This window comes from Euleptes europaea, chromosome 8 (genome assembly GCF_029931775.1).
Source record: "Euleptes europaea isolate rEulEur1 chromosome 8, rEulEur1.hap1, whole genome shotgun sequence".
NCBI classification, from domain to species: domain Eukaryota; kingdom Metazoa; phylum Chordata; class Lepidosauria; order Squamata; family Sphaerodactylidae; genus Euleptes; species Euleptes europaea.
In genome coordinates this window covers 18,903,123-18,916,307 of record NC_079319.1, presented here as the reverse complement: position 1 = coordinate 18,916,307, position 13,185 = coordinate 18,903,123, and the positions used below count along the sequence as shown (strand labels likewise).

General features: G+C 41.8%; 1 protein-coding gene across 1 annotated transcript in view; it reads right to left on the bottom strand.

Moving 5' to 3' along the window:
• CSMD3 (CUB and Sushi multiple domains 3) overlaps positions 1-13,185 on the bottom strand; it is a 712,581-nt gene that overhangs the window by 355,242 nt on the left and 344,154 nt on the right. Inside the window, exon 7 of the mRNA XM_056854045.1 lies at positions 11,729-12,043. Coding sequence (XP_056710023.1) covers positions 11,729-12,043 — 315 coding nt within the window. The remainder of the gene's footprint in view (positions 1-11,728; positions 12,044-13,185) is intronic.

Here is a 13,185-nt window from a genome sequence, read left to right as displayed (position 1 = left end):
ATAAAATGCTATTATAGCTCAGTAGACAGTTTAGCAGGGCTCAATGAATTACACTGTATGAAAGGACTTATTTGCACATACCTTAATCTTAAATATATTATTATGTTCAATCGTGGCATTTTTGTCTTCAGTTCTAATGAGTACAAAACGTTATAAAAAAAGAAACATTAAGAATAATGAATAATTCTAAAATTATACATCCCAAAGCTGCCAAGTAAAAAAACTTGATGTGCTATATATGTCTATAACTTAATTTGTAGTTTTGAATGCCTCTCTTGGCTCTTACTTGAGTTTAAGGAGCAGTAATGAGAAACTTCAGAAGGGGGGGATGACAATTTGTTGCCTAACCTGTTGGGGTGTGTGTGTGTGTGACTTATATAGGGGACAAACTGAAACTGTAAAGAGTATCACTCCACTGGGTTGTCAACAAAACCACATATTATAAATATTGCCACTCTATTGCCTTTTCAGATGAAAACCTGCTGAAAGTTATAACAAATACGCTGAGCATTATTTTGATATAGCTCAATACAAAAAAGTATTTAAAAAAATGAAAACATGTATCCAACATCTATAATAACATCTCAAAGTCAGAAAATACATGCAATACCAAATTAAGATGCATGCTTGTGATATCTTTTTAGGTAAGGTGTCAGTTTGCACGTTGAGTGGCATATTTCTTTGTGACTGTTAATAGTTTTTTCCCCCAAAAACCCTAATCATTAGTCTGAAAAGGGGGGGAGGATGCAATCAAAGCTGTCGTCAAGCATATGTTCAAATCCATTAAATTCAATGGGAGTGGTGGCCACCGCTTAATAATAAGCATATCTCAACAGGCACATGTGATCACAATGGCCCAACAAAATGGCCAATATGACTTTTAAACTTTCTTTTCTGAACTGCATCATGTTAACAAATCTTTATGTTAGTACAGAATATTGGACTGGAATGATCACTTTTAGGCACCCTAAAGATATTCTGAAATTGACTAATGTGACTCGAGTAAGCTGGGTGCCCTAACATAATACTACAGATAAAAAGGTCCCATCCTTTCTCCCATCTCTGCTTTCTCTCCCTCCCCCACTTGCCCTCCCACCTAAACATCCTGCCTGCCTGCCTGCCTGTCCTCTTACCTAACCAAGTACTCACTATGCTCAGCCACTTACTCCACTGTTGTGTATTCATGATTGTAATCATAAGGTATTTGTGTTAAACATATATTTTCTTATGTTGCTTCTATAAGGTTCAGCATCTGGTCAGGAAAAGTATAGAGCCTCTTCTGAACCTGACATTTCATTAGTGCATATAGTCGATCTATTGCTCATTAATTGTGAACAAGTGCCAATTAGGCTTGTGCAGTGCACACACACACACACACACACACACAAAATCAGTAAATTTTGGGTTCGGGTTTATTGGGCCCGAATTTTTTCAGAAAACCTGAAAAAGCCAATTTTTTCCTGAAAAAAATTGGGCATTTGTGCCTATGAGGAGGTTTTTTTGCAAAGCTCCTGGGGGGCATTTTTGAAGTAGAGCCCCCAAATTTGCAGTGTAGCTGCAAGGGATTCTCTTTGCCTGAACCACAAAGTTTGGTGAAGATTGGGTCCGGGGGTCCATAGAGAAGAAATAGTGAAGTGGCTGCAGCCAGATTCTTTATTGCAAACTTCGCTATGCTTGTCTATGGAGGATCCTGGCAAACTTTCCCACCATTGAAAGCAAATTTAACAAAATGGCTTTTGGGGGGGATATTTTCGATTCGGGTTTATCAATATGCACAAGCTTAGTGCCAATTTTAGCTTTATAACTATCATGTACTCAGATGAAGCAATCACCCAAGCAGACCACCACAAGTGTCAAATGTGATTCAGCTCATGTCCATTCAATCCAATATGAGTTGTTCTTGTTGCAACAGACACATATCTGTGGATGTGAGCTGTGACCCACAAAACCTCACACTGAAATAAATGTTGTTAAAGGTGCCTCTGGACTTTTTGGTTTATTTTACTGCAATACACCCATTATGGGATAACCATTTCACCAATCACGTTCCTAGACAGAACATAAACGACTATCAACATACCCAGGGATTACGTAAACTGCCACTGGAAAAAAGTAAATCCAAGAACTAAAATCAATTATGGAATTGGGCATGCAGAATAAATGAAAATGAAAATGTAAGAGAACAGAAATCCCTAGAAGTGCTATAAAAACTATTACATAAAAATGTCAAAAAACGAGTTACATATAATTAACTCAATAAACCAGAACCATATTTTCACTTGGTGAAATTATGTTCGGTTCATCATAAGGAAACATCATCTAAGAATAAATTTGCAACTGGATTTCTCTCCCAGATATTCCTAAAGGATAAAGGCCATGGAATTCATCATTGATGATGAAAGTATTTTCACAATATTCAGAAACAGCTCATTCCTGAGAGCTGCAGCATCCGGGGATGGCATGGCACAGCACCTCCAAAGAGGTCTGGCCACTGCAGCAGGGTGGGGGAGGGGAGTTTAAAAAATAAAAAAAAATAAAAGGGGGGAAAGCCCCATTGGAAACAGTGATGCTGCACCAACAAAAAGCATCGCTGTTGCTGAAGAGGGCATTCCTGACCTGAAAGGGATTAGGAAGCTGCCTACCTGCAGCTCTGCCCTTCCTAGAATGCCCCAGGAAGGCCTCCCAGGATACTGGCATGAGGACTTGCACCAGCAGCCTGCTGGCAGGAGGCCAACCAGCATCCAAAGGCTGCTCTGCCACAGCAGTCCAGGGGGGCCAGCGCAAGTGGCACTACACCAGTGTCTGTGCCAGTTTGCATGGCACAAGTGGCACAGATGCCAACTTGGGGGTCACGACACCTCCTAAGCCCATTCACCCCCCAAATTTAGGAATGAGCTGTTATTTTCAGCATATGTTGCATTACCTATACAATGTAATCCAAGGAATTGTTCCTTTTGCACATTGTTTATAATATAATAATAATCTAAACAAAAATTGTCTTAATGCCTTATAATTTCACCTCACCAATCCTTTTTAAGACAGACAGACAGACAGACAGACAGACAGATAGACAGACAGATAGAATTAGACATCCATTTAAAACCTATGGAATATAAATATGTAATCTATACATTTAGATTCCATAGGTTTTAAATGAATTTCTAATCCCTATTCACTTTACCAGAGTTCTCCACAAAAAACTGCAAGAGATATTCAGTTACATCAACAAACTCAGCAAAAATACCAGTGCAGTCATCAAAAAGGAATTCCTAGAAATCATTTCCTTTCTGAACCTATGCTGATCAGGGCCAATTTGTATGAGCAACTGTATGACAAATGTATGGAATCTGGCCAGACCTGAGTTAGCAGTAAGAGAGTCCTGTATATATAAATAAGCAGTCTTGCAGGTCATTTGTACCTTGTAAATGTAAAGGTACTAAAAGTTGGTTATGTTATGTTGCTACGCAAACAGATTGCTTCAACATAATGTCAGCTTAGCCCAGATTCATTCCAATCACAATCTAAATTGGCTGCATGGACTGCCTGTCCATCTAATCTTACTGCTATGACACAAGAAGGAAGCAAGACATTCTAAAAGTCAATTTATTAGATGTTTCCTGATCTTCCATACAGTGCCAAATGAAATGCTTTGCAATTAAAAGTAGAAATTAAACTGGGAGAATGAGGAGGGCACAGATATGTTTAAATGTAGAACTGATCATGTCAAAAACATGCTGTTCTTTCCCTTTTTCTCTCTGAAAAATCCTCAAAACCTTACCGCTATATGTTAAAGAGAAGCAGGAAAGTCATGCTACATGGACAGAAAGTGTTATGCTTAGCAAGGAATTCATTGTCTGGATTGTTTAGAGATGTGGACAGATCCCCCGTCAAATAAAATGCAATCATTCTCTATGAAATGCTATTAAATTTATCAAACATGGACAATAAATGAAAGCTTAACTAAACTTCAGAGGACTCTATCAGTCATGAGTGATCCAGAGGTCAAGCATTTTTTAAAAAAACTTCAAGCAGAAAGAAGAGAGCACAGAGAAGAGACATGTCTAATGATCTTTCAAGATGTTCTTTTGGACTGACCATGATCCCCAGCTTTTCCTGAAGAACCTCTCTTATAGAGAATCTTGGATAAATCCCAGTTTAGTCATAAAACTTAATAACCTTTTGACTGAGCCAAAATGGACCACTTACAGAGGGGAAAGGATGGGCTGGCAGAGCCATCAGGACAGAGCCCAAATCAGTTGCCTTGTTTCATGTTTGTTTTGCTGGGTGCTGAACAGGCTTTCACATTTTCAGTGCTTTTCAACACTTCTTGCAAACAGATTGCATGTTGTTTAAATATTCTTCTTGCTCCTGTCCCATGGGTTTTTACTGACAATATCAGGACTAGCGGCAATTACTAAAATCTTTGTGTATTAGATCAGTGGTTCTCAACCTGGGGCCATATGGCCCCCCAGTGGCCCCTGGGATATTCCATGGGGGGCATAGGTAAAAACTGCATAAATGGGGGGGGGGGACACGGCACGAGACTAGGGGGCCACAGAGGGAAATGAGAAGTGAAGAAAACAGAGAAGTGATTGAGAAAAGAAATACAATTTGTACCTTCAGTGGACAGAAAACCTAACACATGACTTTCTTCATTGCACTTCTATGCATCGTTTGCAACTGTGGATTTTTGTATCGCTGTAATCTTGTGCAACGGAGGTAGAGACTTTGTTCTCCCTTGTATGTGAACATTGTTGTTTATTAGCGTGTTGTATTCCCTTTTTGTGGGGTATTTTGTTGTTGTTGCAAATTTCAGTTTCCCAATAAGAACGGCATGTGTGCATTTTGTGTGGCTGTTTATGCTTCTTTGTTCCTTGGTTATTTACAAACAAAACATTTACATAGCTACCTTTCTACGGATAGGACGGGGGGGCCACAGGAAGGAAACAAGGTTGGAAGGGGGCCATGGTCAGAAAAAGGTTGCAAACCACTGTATTAGATCATGTATAGCAGTCTCCTACAATTGACCTCTCACTTGAATGCAACACAACCAAGTGGAATCCTGCAGATTTTTTGAAGTTGTTCCTCCCATTAAAAAAAAATGTCTGCATGGTAGGGTTGCCAACTTTGGTCTGGGAAATTCCTGGAGATCTGTAGGTAGAGCCCAGGGATGGTGGGGTTTGGGGAAGAGAGAGGCTTTAGTGGGCTACAATGCCATAAGAGTCCACCTCGAAAACTGCCATTTTCTCCAAGGGAACTGATCTGCATTGTCTGGAGATCAGTTGTAATTCCAGGGTTGGCAACCCTACTACGTGGATATACATAAGATGGGGTTGAGTGCCATAGCTGTGCAATTCCATACACAGGAAAAATGTTCTGATAACTTCTTAAAGTTCTCCAGTTGCCCCATAATCATGGATCTGCATTACTCAGCTATGGAACCTATCCCCCTCTCCAATATGGGATGTATATCTTTGTGGACACACCAAAAATCTTAAGAAAGTCAATGGCATACATTTTCCATAATCTTTGACTTGCAGAATTCCACACTAAAGGAATCATTTCTCCCCTTTCTGGTGACTGAACTCGGCAGACATCAGAGAACCTTAGTTAAAGAATCCCCTTTTATTGTAAGCAGGGCCGAAGCTAGGGGGGCGAGGAGGGAAGCTGCTGCCCCTGTGGCATGCAGAGAGGGTGCCACAGAGAGAATATGATTGAATTGGAACACAAAGGGCGAAAACGCATGGTCGCTTTATCCTCCTTTAATCCCTGTTTTGGCCAGGATCGAACACACATTAGGTGAAATGCCTGCATTTGATCCTGGCTGAATCCTGGCTGAAACAGGAATTAAAGGGGGGTAAAGTTTTCGCCCAAAGACTAACCAGAAAATGGAACACATTTGGAACAGAGCTGAAGGCATCTGTACACACCTAGTTTTTCCTCCTCTAAAAACTTGTCTTATGGAGTAAATGCCGGCTGGGCGCATGCGCGTCAGGACGGCGCGAGCCGGCATTCCCCGCCCCGACGGCCAGCTGGGAGGCAGGCGGGGCCGCACAGAGCCGGCTGGGCACGTGCGCGTCGGGACGGGGCGAGCCAGCGCACGTGCCCAGCCGGCTCTGTGTGCTCCACCAACCTCCCAGCTGGCCATCAGGGCGGGGAATGCCGGCTTGCGCAGTCCCGACCTGCACGTGCCCAGCCTGCATTCACTCCATAAGACACACAGACATTTCCCCTCACTTTTGAGGAGGAAAAAAGTGTGTCTTATGGAGCGAAAAATACGGTATGTAACTCTCATTGGTTGTCATCTGTCTTTAGGAAATGTAAGACTATCACATTTGTCATCCTGCACTAGCCCAGCAGTCCATTAAATCCCATTTTGTCTCTGTGCAAGGTTATACACATGTAATTATCAAGAATCTTGCCCATAGGGCAAACGTGTCTTTCCAATCCTATCAATCTGTGGTTGATTTATTGCTTGAAACATGAATGTCTTTTTTTTTTTTTTGCTTCTAGAAATGTACCATTTTTGGAGAAGAATAAACAGTAATTGTTGCACATTACTGTAACATGCTCGAACAACATTTAATGTATTCCTGGCAAATGGTAGCTATGGAAATGTACCTGTATGTGTTGGGGGAACTGAAACGTATAGTAAAAAGAGGGTCAAGTGGAACTCCCCACCCCAGGATGTGGTGATGGCTGTCAACTTGGAAGGCTTTAAGAGGGGAGTGGAGATGTTCATGGAGGGCAGGGCTATCCATGGCTACTAGTAAAAATGGCTACTAGTCATGATGCATACCTATTCTCTCCAGGATCAGAGGAGGATGCCTATTATCTTAGGTGCTGCGGAACACAGCCAGGATGGTGCTGCTGCAGTCATCTTGCTTGTGGGCTTCCTAGAGGCACCTAGTTGGCCACTGTGTGAACAGACTGCTGGACTTGATGGGCCTTGGTCTGATCCAGCATGGCTTTTCTTATGTTCTTAAGCTCGAACGCTATCTCAGTCTTGGAGCTACCTGGGTAATCATGGGTTAGTCTTTTCTTTTCTCAAACTACTTCACAAGATTGTTGTGAAGATATAGTGGGATGATGCACATATATGCCACCCTGAGCAACTTGAAGGAAAGATAGAATACAAATCTTACAGACATTTGTTGAGCAAATTAAGAACTTGGAGGCACTCATGGATTCAGCCTTGCTGTTTGGAAAGCAGGTTGTTGTGGTGGCTGAGAGTTTCACTAACTCTTTCCTTGCTTAGACACAGCTGACCTGGCCAAGTAATCAATGCTTTCAAAAACTTGAAGTTAGACAACCCAGAGACTATGACTAGTTCAGAATGCAGCAACACGATTACTGTCAGAGACTAGTTGACAGGAATGCATCTGGCATATTTTAAAACAGGGACATTGGCTGCCAGTTAGTTTCTGAGTTCAAGTCAAGGTGCTGGATAGAAATACCTTCACTGCCTTCAACCCACATATTTGAAGTACCATCTCTCCCCATATGAACTCACTTGCCAGATGCTCTACACTGGTTGCCATCTTTCAGTCGTTCCCTCACTCAAGGTGGCAAATTTGGCATCTACTAGAGCCCATTATTTTTTCCACTGTTGCTCCTGTCATGAATGAGTAGCTGTTTGCCTTAGGAAAATATGCTATGCAAACCCCATCACAGAAAAGCTTTAAGTTACACAGGCAGGAATGTAGTGACATTAGGCTTGGCAGGTCCCTCTTCGCTACCAGTGGGAGGTTTTTGTGGTGGAGCCTGAGGAGGGCGGGGTTTGGGGAGGGGAGGGACTTCAATGCCATAGAGTCCAATTGCCAAAGAGGCCCTTTTCTCCAGGTGAACTGATCTCTATCGGCTGGAGATCAGTTGTAATAGCAGAGCTCCAACCTACACCTGGAAGTCGGCAACCCTAAATGACATATATGGTGATCAAAGGGATTGAGAGACAAAGAAAGCTTGCACCATATGGTTAACTTGTCAGGGGAAAACATTCTTCTAGCTATATGCTGATAGTTTCCCCCGTTTCACCTGTGCTGGCTTTTCTATGGGATACATGCTCGTTAATAAAAAGCCTTTTCTTATAATGTAGTCTGAATGCACTTTTCTTATAATGTAGTCTGAATGCACTGACCCTCTTATCCAAGTACTTTGCTTGCTTGGATACACCCATGCACATATGTACATCCCACCTTTCTGGTGACTCAAGGCACTAGGATGATTTGGGAGGGGAACAGGGAAATTGAGGTACCTTGAGTGGTGGAGTGGGTTTGGAGAGAAAGAAGAAGAGTTGTTTTTTATATGCCGACTTTCTCTACCACTTAAGGAGGAATCAAACCGGGTTATAATCACCTTCCCTCCCCCTCTCCACAACAGACATCCTGTGAAGTAGGAGGGGCTGAGAGAGCTCTTAATAGAACTGTGACTAATCCAAGGTCACCCAGCTGGCTTCATGTGGAGCAGTGGGGAAACCAACCGAGATCTCCAGATCAGAGTCCACAGCTCTTAACCACTATACCACACTGGTTCTTTTTGGAAGCATTTCCCAAAAAGGGTTGGGATCCCTGACAAGCAGCATCTTGGGCAACTGAGCTCTCTTAGCCACTTGCTGTCTTGGAGCAAATGATGGGAGGGACAAAAGGGTGAGGACCCCTGTGGGGACTGTGATAGCTCCCAGCTTGTGTCACAGGCTCCCTGAGGAGGTGAGGGTAGGGTTGCACCATTCTGCTTTATTGTCTAATGTTTATGGAGATGTAAAACTGTTGATTTTGTAAATTGTTTTATTTTTTTATGATTTTATTGAATTTTTATTGCATTTATTATATTGATTATCATGTTGTGAGCAGCTTAGAGCCCACCCTTGGCTAGGGAGTGAGGGCGGGATACAAAACTAACTAAATAAATAAATGTGTGTGTGTGTATACACACACACATTCATGTTAAATGTATTTTCTGAAGAGGGGGCTATTAAATTAGACATATTACACTTCATTCAGAATAAAGGGTAGGGGGAAATTGTGTGGAAGTAGCCACTATATAAATACATTTGTGAAAATTCCCAGTGTAGGATTAACCGTCAGGACATGCAATATGTTTCCCAACAATCACTGGCACATATCCACTGAGGTAGAAACCCCCAAAGCAGAAAATCTGTTAAATAATTAAGATGATGGAGAACTAGATAGCAATTACCCAAAATGGAATTTAGTGGAGCTGGTGTGTAGAATCATATATAGCTCATATATAGCCAAAAAACAGGAGGAGAGGTCATCTGTATACTGTACTGTGAAGTGTGTACATGGAAATGTGGGTCAAGATCCATCAATCAAGGTCCAGTGGGCAGAATCCTAAAAATCCATTTCCAACATCCCTTCTCTTTTGCCTTTTCCACTCCCAACACTGTACTAAGACTTTTAAAACAGTAAAGTCAACGCAATGCTTTCCTAGATGCCACTGTTAAAATAACATTCCAAAAAAAAAGAAAGCACTTGCATATCAATTAAAGAAGGGATTGCCACAATTCTAGAGGGAGGTTCTAGGCCCAAAACCTGCCAAGAAGCCATCTAATTCTTCATTCTAACTGCACAGCGATATAGACACTCTAAGCATATAGTTTCATTTGCAATTATTCTACATATTGCAGAAATCTGCCCTGGAATCTGAAGCTGATTATGAAGCTGTTTTCTGGTACACCTTATTGCTAAGGTTGCCAGCGCGTGGAAGACAGGGGGCTGGCAACAGGGGTGCGTGCCATCAGCGAATCTGAAAGTGAAATCACTGTGTTGATGCAACATTGAAGGATATACCAGAAATTCCATGCCCCCCCTAAACCTAGAGGATTACTTCAATGCAATGTCACTTCCAGGATCACCTGGGAAATGACATAATGCTGTCACTCCAACTGTGATTTTCAGCATTTTTTCCCCTCTGCCACCCTACTGAGTGACAGCAGGGGTTGGGGCTCTTGCTATAACACGAGCCCTACCTACTGTGAAGTAAACACTTATAATCTGAAGATTCCCAAGAAGTCTTATGAATTATAAACAGGGCTATGTCAGATGTTGTCTGGCAAAAAATTTCACCGTGAAAACTTCTTCAATTAGGATGAACAATTTACTTCAATTTAAATGTCAGTGTTTTTACTCCCTTGTTTTAAAAGCCCTTAATTTTAGATACTGCCAGTTTAAATTTAAGCTAAAGTGGGCTTTTTAAAATATTGCAGTTCTTCACATACCTATTAGAATAAAGGTGGGTATACTTTTGAAAACGGCACTAGCTTTGCTGTTCGTCTGTGCTTTGCTTTATCATTGGCTTTGGTCTGGTCCTTTGCTGGGCAAGGGGAAACCACGAGACCTAAAACGGCCAAAATGTTGTTGCAGGTTCCTGATACTACCATATTCACTTCTAGAACAAGTAGATGATTTTAAACACCACAGATCACAGCATCATGCAAACTCGTTCTGCTAATTTTACAATGTCACATTACTTTTAAAGCTTAAACTGGCATCCTCCCCCACTTCCCGCCCCATTTTGCTAGATTTATCTGGTGTCAAGAGTTTGGATCATGCACAAATCATCAACCTGAACCCCTCAAATTGCAACAAAGGTTGAGTGCCACTTCTCCCAGATCATCTATAACTGCCGTATGGAGACAGTCTATATGGTGGTGACTCATCCATACAAAAGCTAGTTCCATGTTTACCTGCTTACATACAAATCTGACCTGTAAATGCTTTGCTTCCATACCGGGTGAACATTCCTGGAGTTAGCTTGAAGGCAAACTATGAATTGGGGACCTGCCTTGATCTCTGCCTGATGGGAACAGTTTTAATTGCCCTCTGCAGGCAGCCATACCACGCAAACATGCTTTAGCCCCCTTTATTCCTTGTTTCAGCCAGGATTCAGCTAGGATCCAACAGACGTTCGGCGAGACGCATGCGTTCGATCCCAGCTGAATTCTGGCTGAAACAGGGAATAAAGGAGGCTAAAGCGACCGTGTGTTTTCGCCCTTACTGTAAAACAGCTACATTCGAGTCCAGTAGTATCTTAGAGATCAACAATATTTTGGGGGTATGAGCTTTCTAGAGTCAAAAACTCACTTCGACAGAGCTTTGACTCTCAAAAGCTCATACCACCGAAATATTGTTGGTCTCTAAGGTGGTACCAGACTCGAATCTAGCTGTTCTACTGCAGACCAACACAGCTACCCTCTGAGACTTCACTTATTCTACTATGCAGGAGAAGGCCTCACTTGGAGTCCAACGACTCACCAGCGTGAACTGTCTCTAATACTATGTGTGTGTGTAAAGTGCCGTCAAGTCGCAGCCAACTTATGGCAACCCCTTTATGGGGTTTTCAAGGCAAGAGACTAACAGAGGTGGTTTGCCAGTGCTTTCCTCTGCACAGCAACCCTGGTATTCCTTGGTGGACTCCCATCCAAATGCTAACCAGGGCTGACCCTGCTTAGCTTCTGAGATCTGATGAGATCAGGCTAGCCTGGGCCATCCAGGTCAGGGCCTCTAATACTATAGCCATTGTTAAAGTGAGCCTTCCACCCCCTCTATTTTATAGACTCTGGTGGCGGTTGTCCTCATTTCCCATTTTCCATTCTCACTGAAACTTTTCTAGCCTTTCATTTCATGGAATCAGGAAAAAAAAGTTAGTGTGCACGTGACACATCTGTGGCTGTAGACTAAATGGGCACAAGTAAAATAACATCCAATACCTCTATGAGTAACAACTGCAAGCTCTTTAGGTCTTTCTATCTGCTCAGCATTTCTTGGCCGTCTTCTTGTACTTTGGGTATCTGCTGATTGAAGGGAGAGTGGTTCCTTGGAAGTGGCGAGCTCCAGATCAGATTTCCTGAGATTCACAGCTTGCACTTGCTGTTCTTCGGATATTCTAGGGCTGGTGACAGCGGTAACACTGGATACAGTAACATCAGCAGATGTGCTAGCAACAGTAAAATCACCAGCAGTAGCCGCAATATCCTCCTCTAACACACCAGTGGAGGCAGTTTGGGTCAAAGTGGAAGAAGAACCTGTGGGACACACAGTAGCACTGGATGCTAACTTTTTTCTTTGGAATTGTGATTTTCTCTTTCTCTCTCTCTCTGATCAATTTAATCAGATAAAATCCCTCTCTGGTTACCACATTCAAGACAACTGACTTGCCAACTCAATAGTGGTTTATTTTTTTAAAAAAAATAACATCTGCAGTACACAGAGAACATACTTGCGCATTAGTAAACATCACGTACCTACAACCATAGAAATCACAAAGCACAGTTTAATGGAAAAGTTCACTAAAAATAATACAATCCAACATTTTTTTTGGGGGGGGGGAGGGAGTACCAGTAGGTCAGGCAACAAGTTGGCCTTTTCTACTCACTGACAAGCTCATCTGAGGATGCCATTTTTTATAGAAAAGCTATGGATAAAACCACATGACAAATTAAAGCAGACGTTTCATGAATTGTAAACAATACCTCTAGCTTTGGAGGGGGATAGTTTTTCTCAACAGAAATTCTTCTTTCCTTACGGGCAGAACATTGTCTTAAAAATAATTATGAGGTGCAAAGTTATTCTGTATTAAGTTCTATTAGGATTCCTTCTTGGCCAGGGGGAAGGATCGTATCCTAATAATTCCATTATATGAAGAAACTGTTTATGCGAGGCTACTAGCTACAGGCTATGAACCAGCAGCAAGCTGTAGTTTTAATGAAAAAGTTCTCATCCACAATTACATCTGATAAACAAAGTATTTGTTCTGCATGTGACGCACAATCCTTTCCTCACTCACTTTTTCAAAACTGCGTCCAAAAATGTGCAATGGCTTTGAGGGGAAAATACTTTGAAAGAGTCATTAAAAATACAGTGAAACAATGAATAGATTTGTCAAGTATTTCTTTCTTGCTGAAGTGATTCCTGTGATTATACATATGTACTATCTCAATCCAATGCAATATACTGTTTCCCCCCATCATCTAATTTGGATAATTTGATGGACACATATGATAGCTACCCTGGTACCATGTTGGTCCTCCCCACACGACCACAGGCACAACGTAAAGTTTTGTTTTTTAACCAAAATGGATTATTGGGGTATCTACTGTAAGTATTAAAAAAAAAAAAGGAAAGGAAAGGAAAATATACAATGCAACAACAATTGGTTCTACAAACT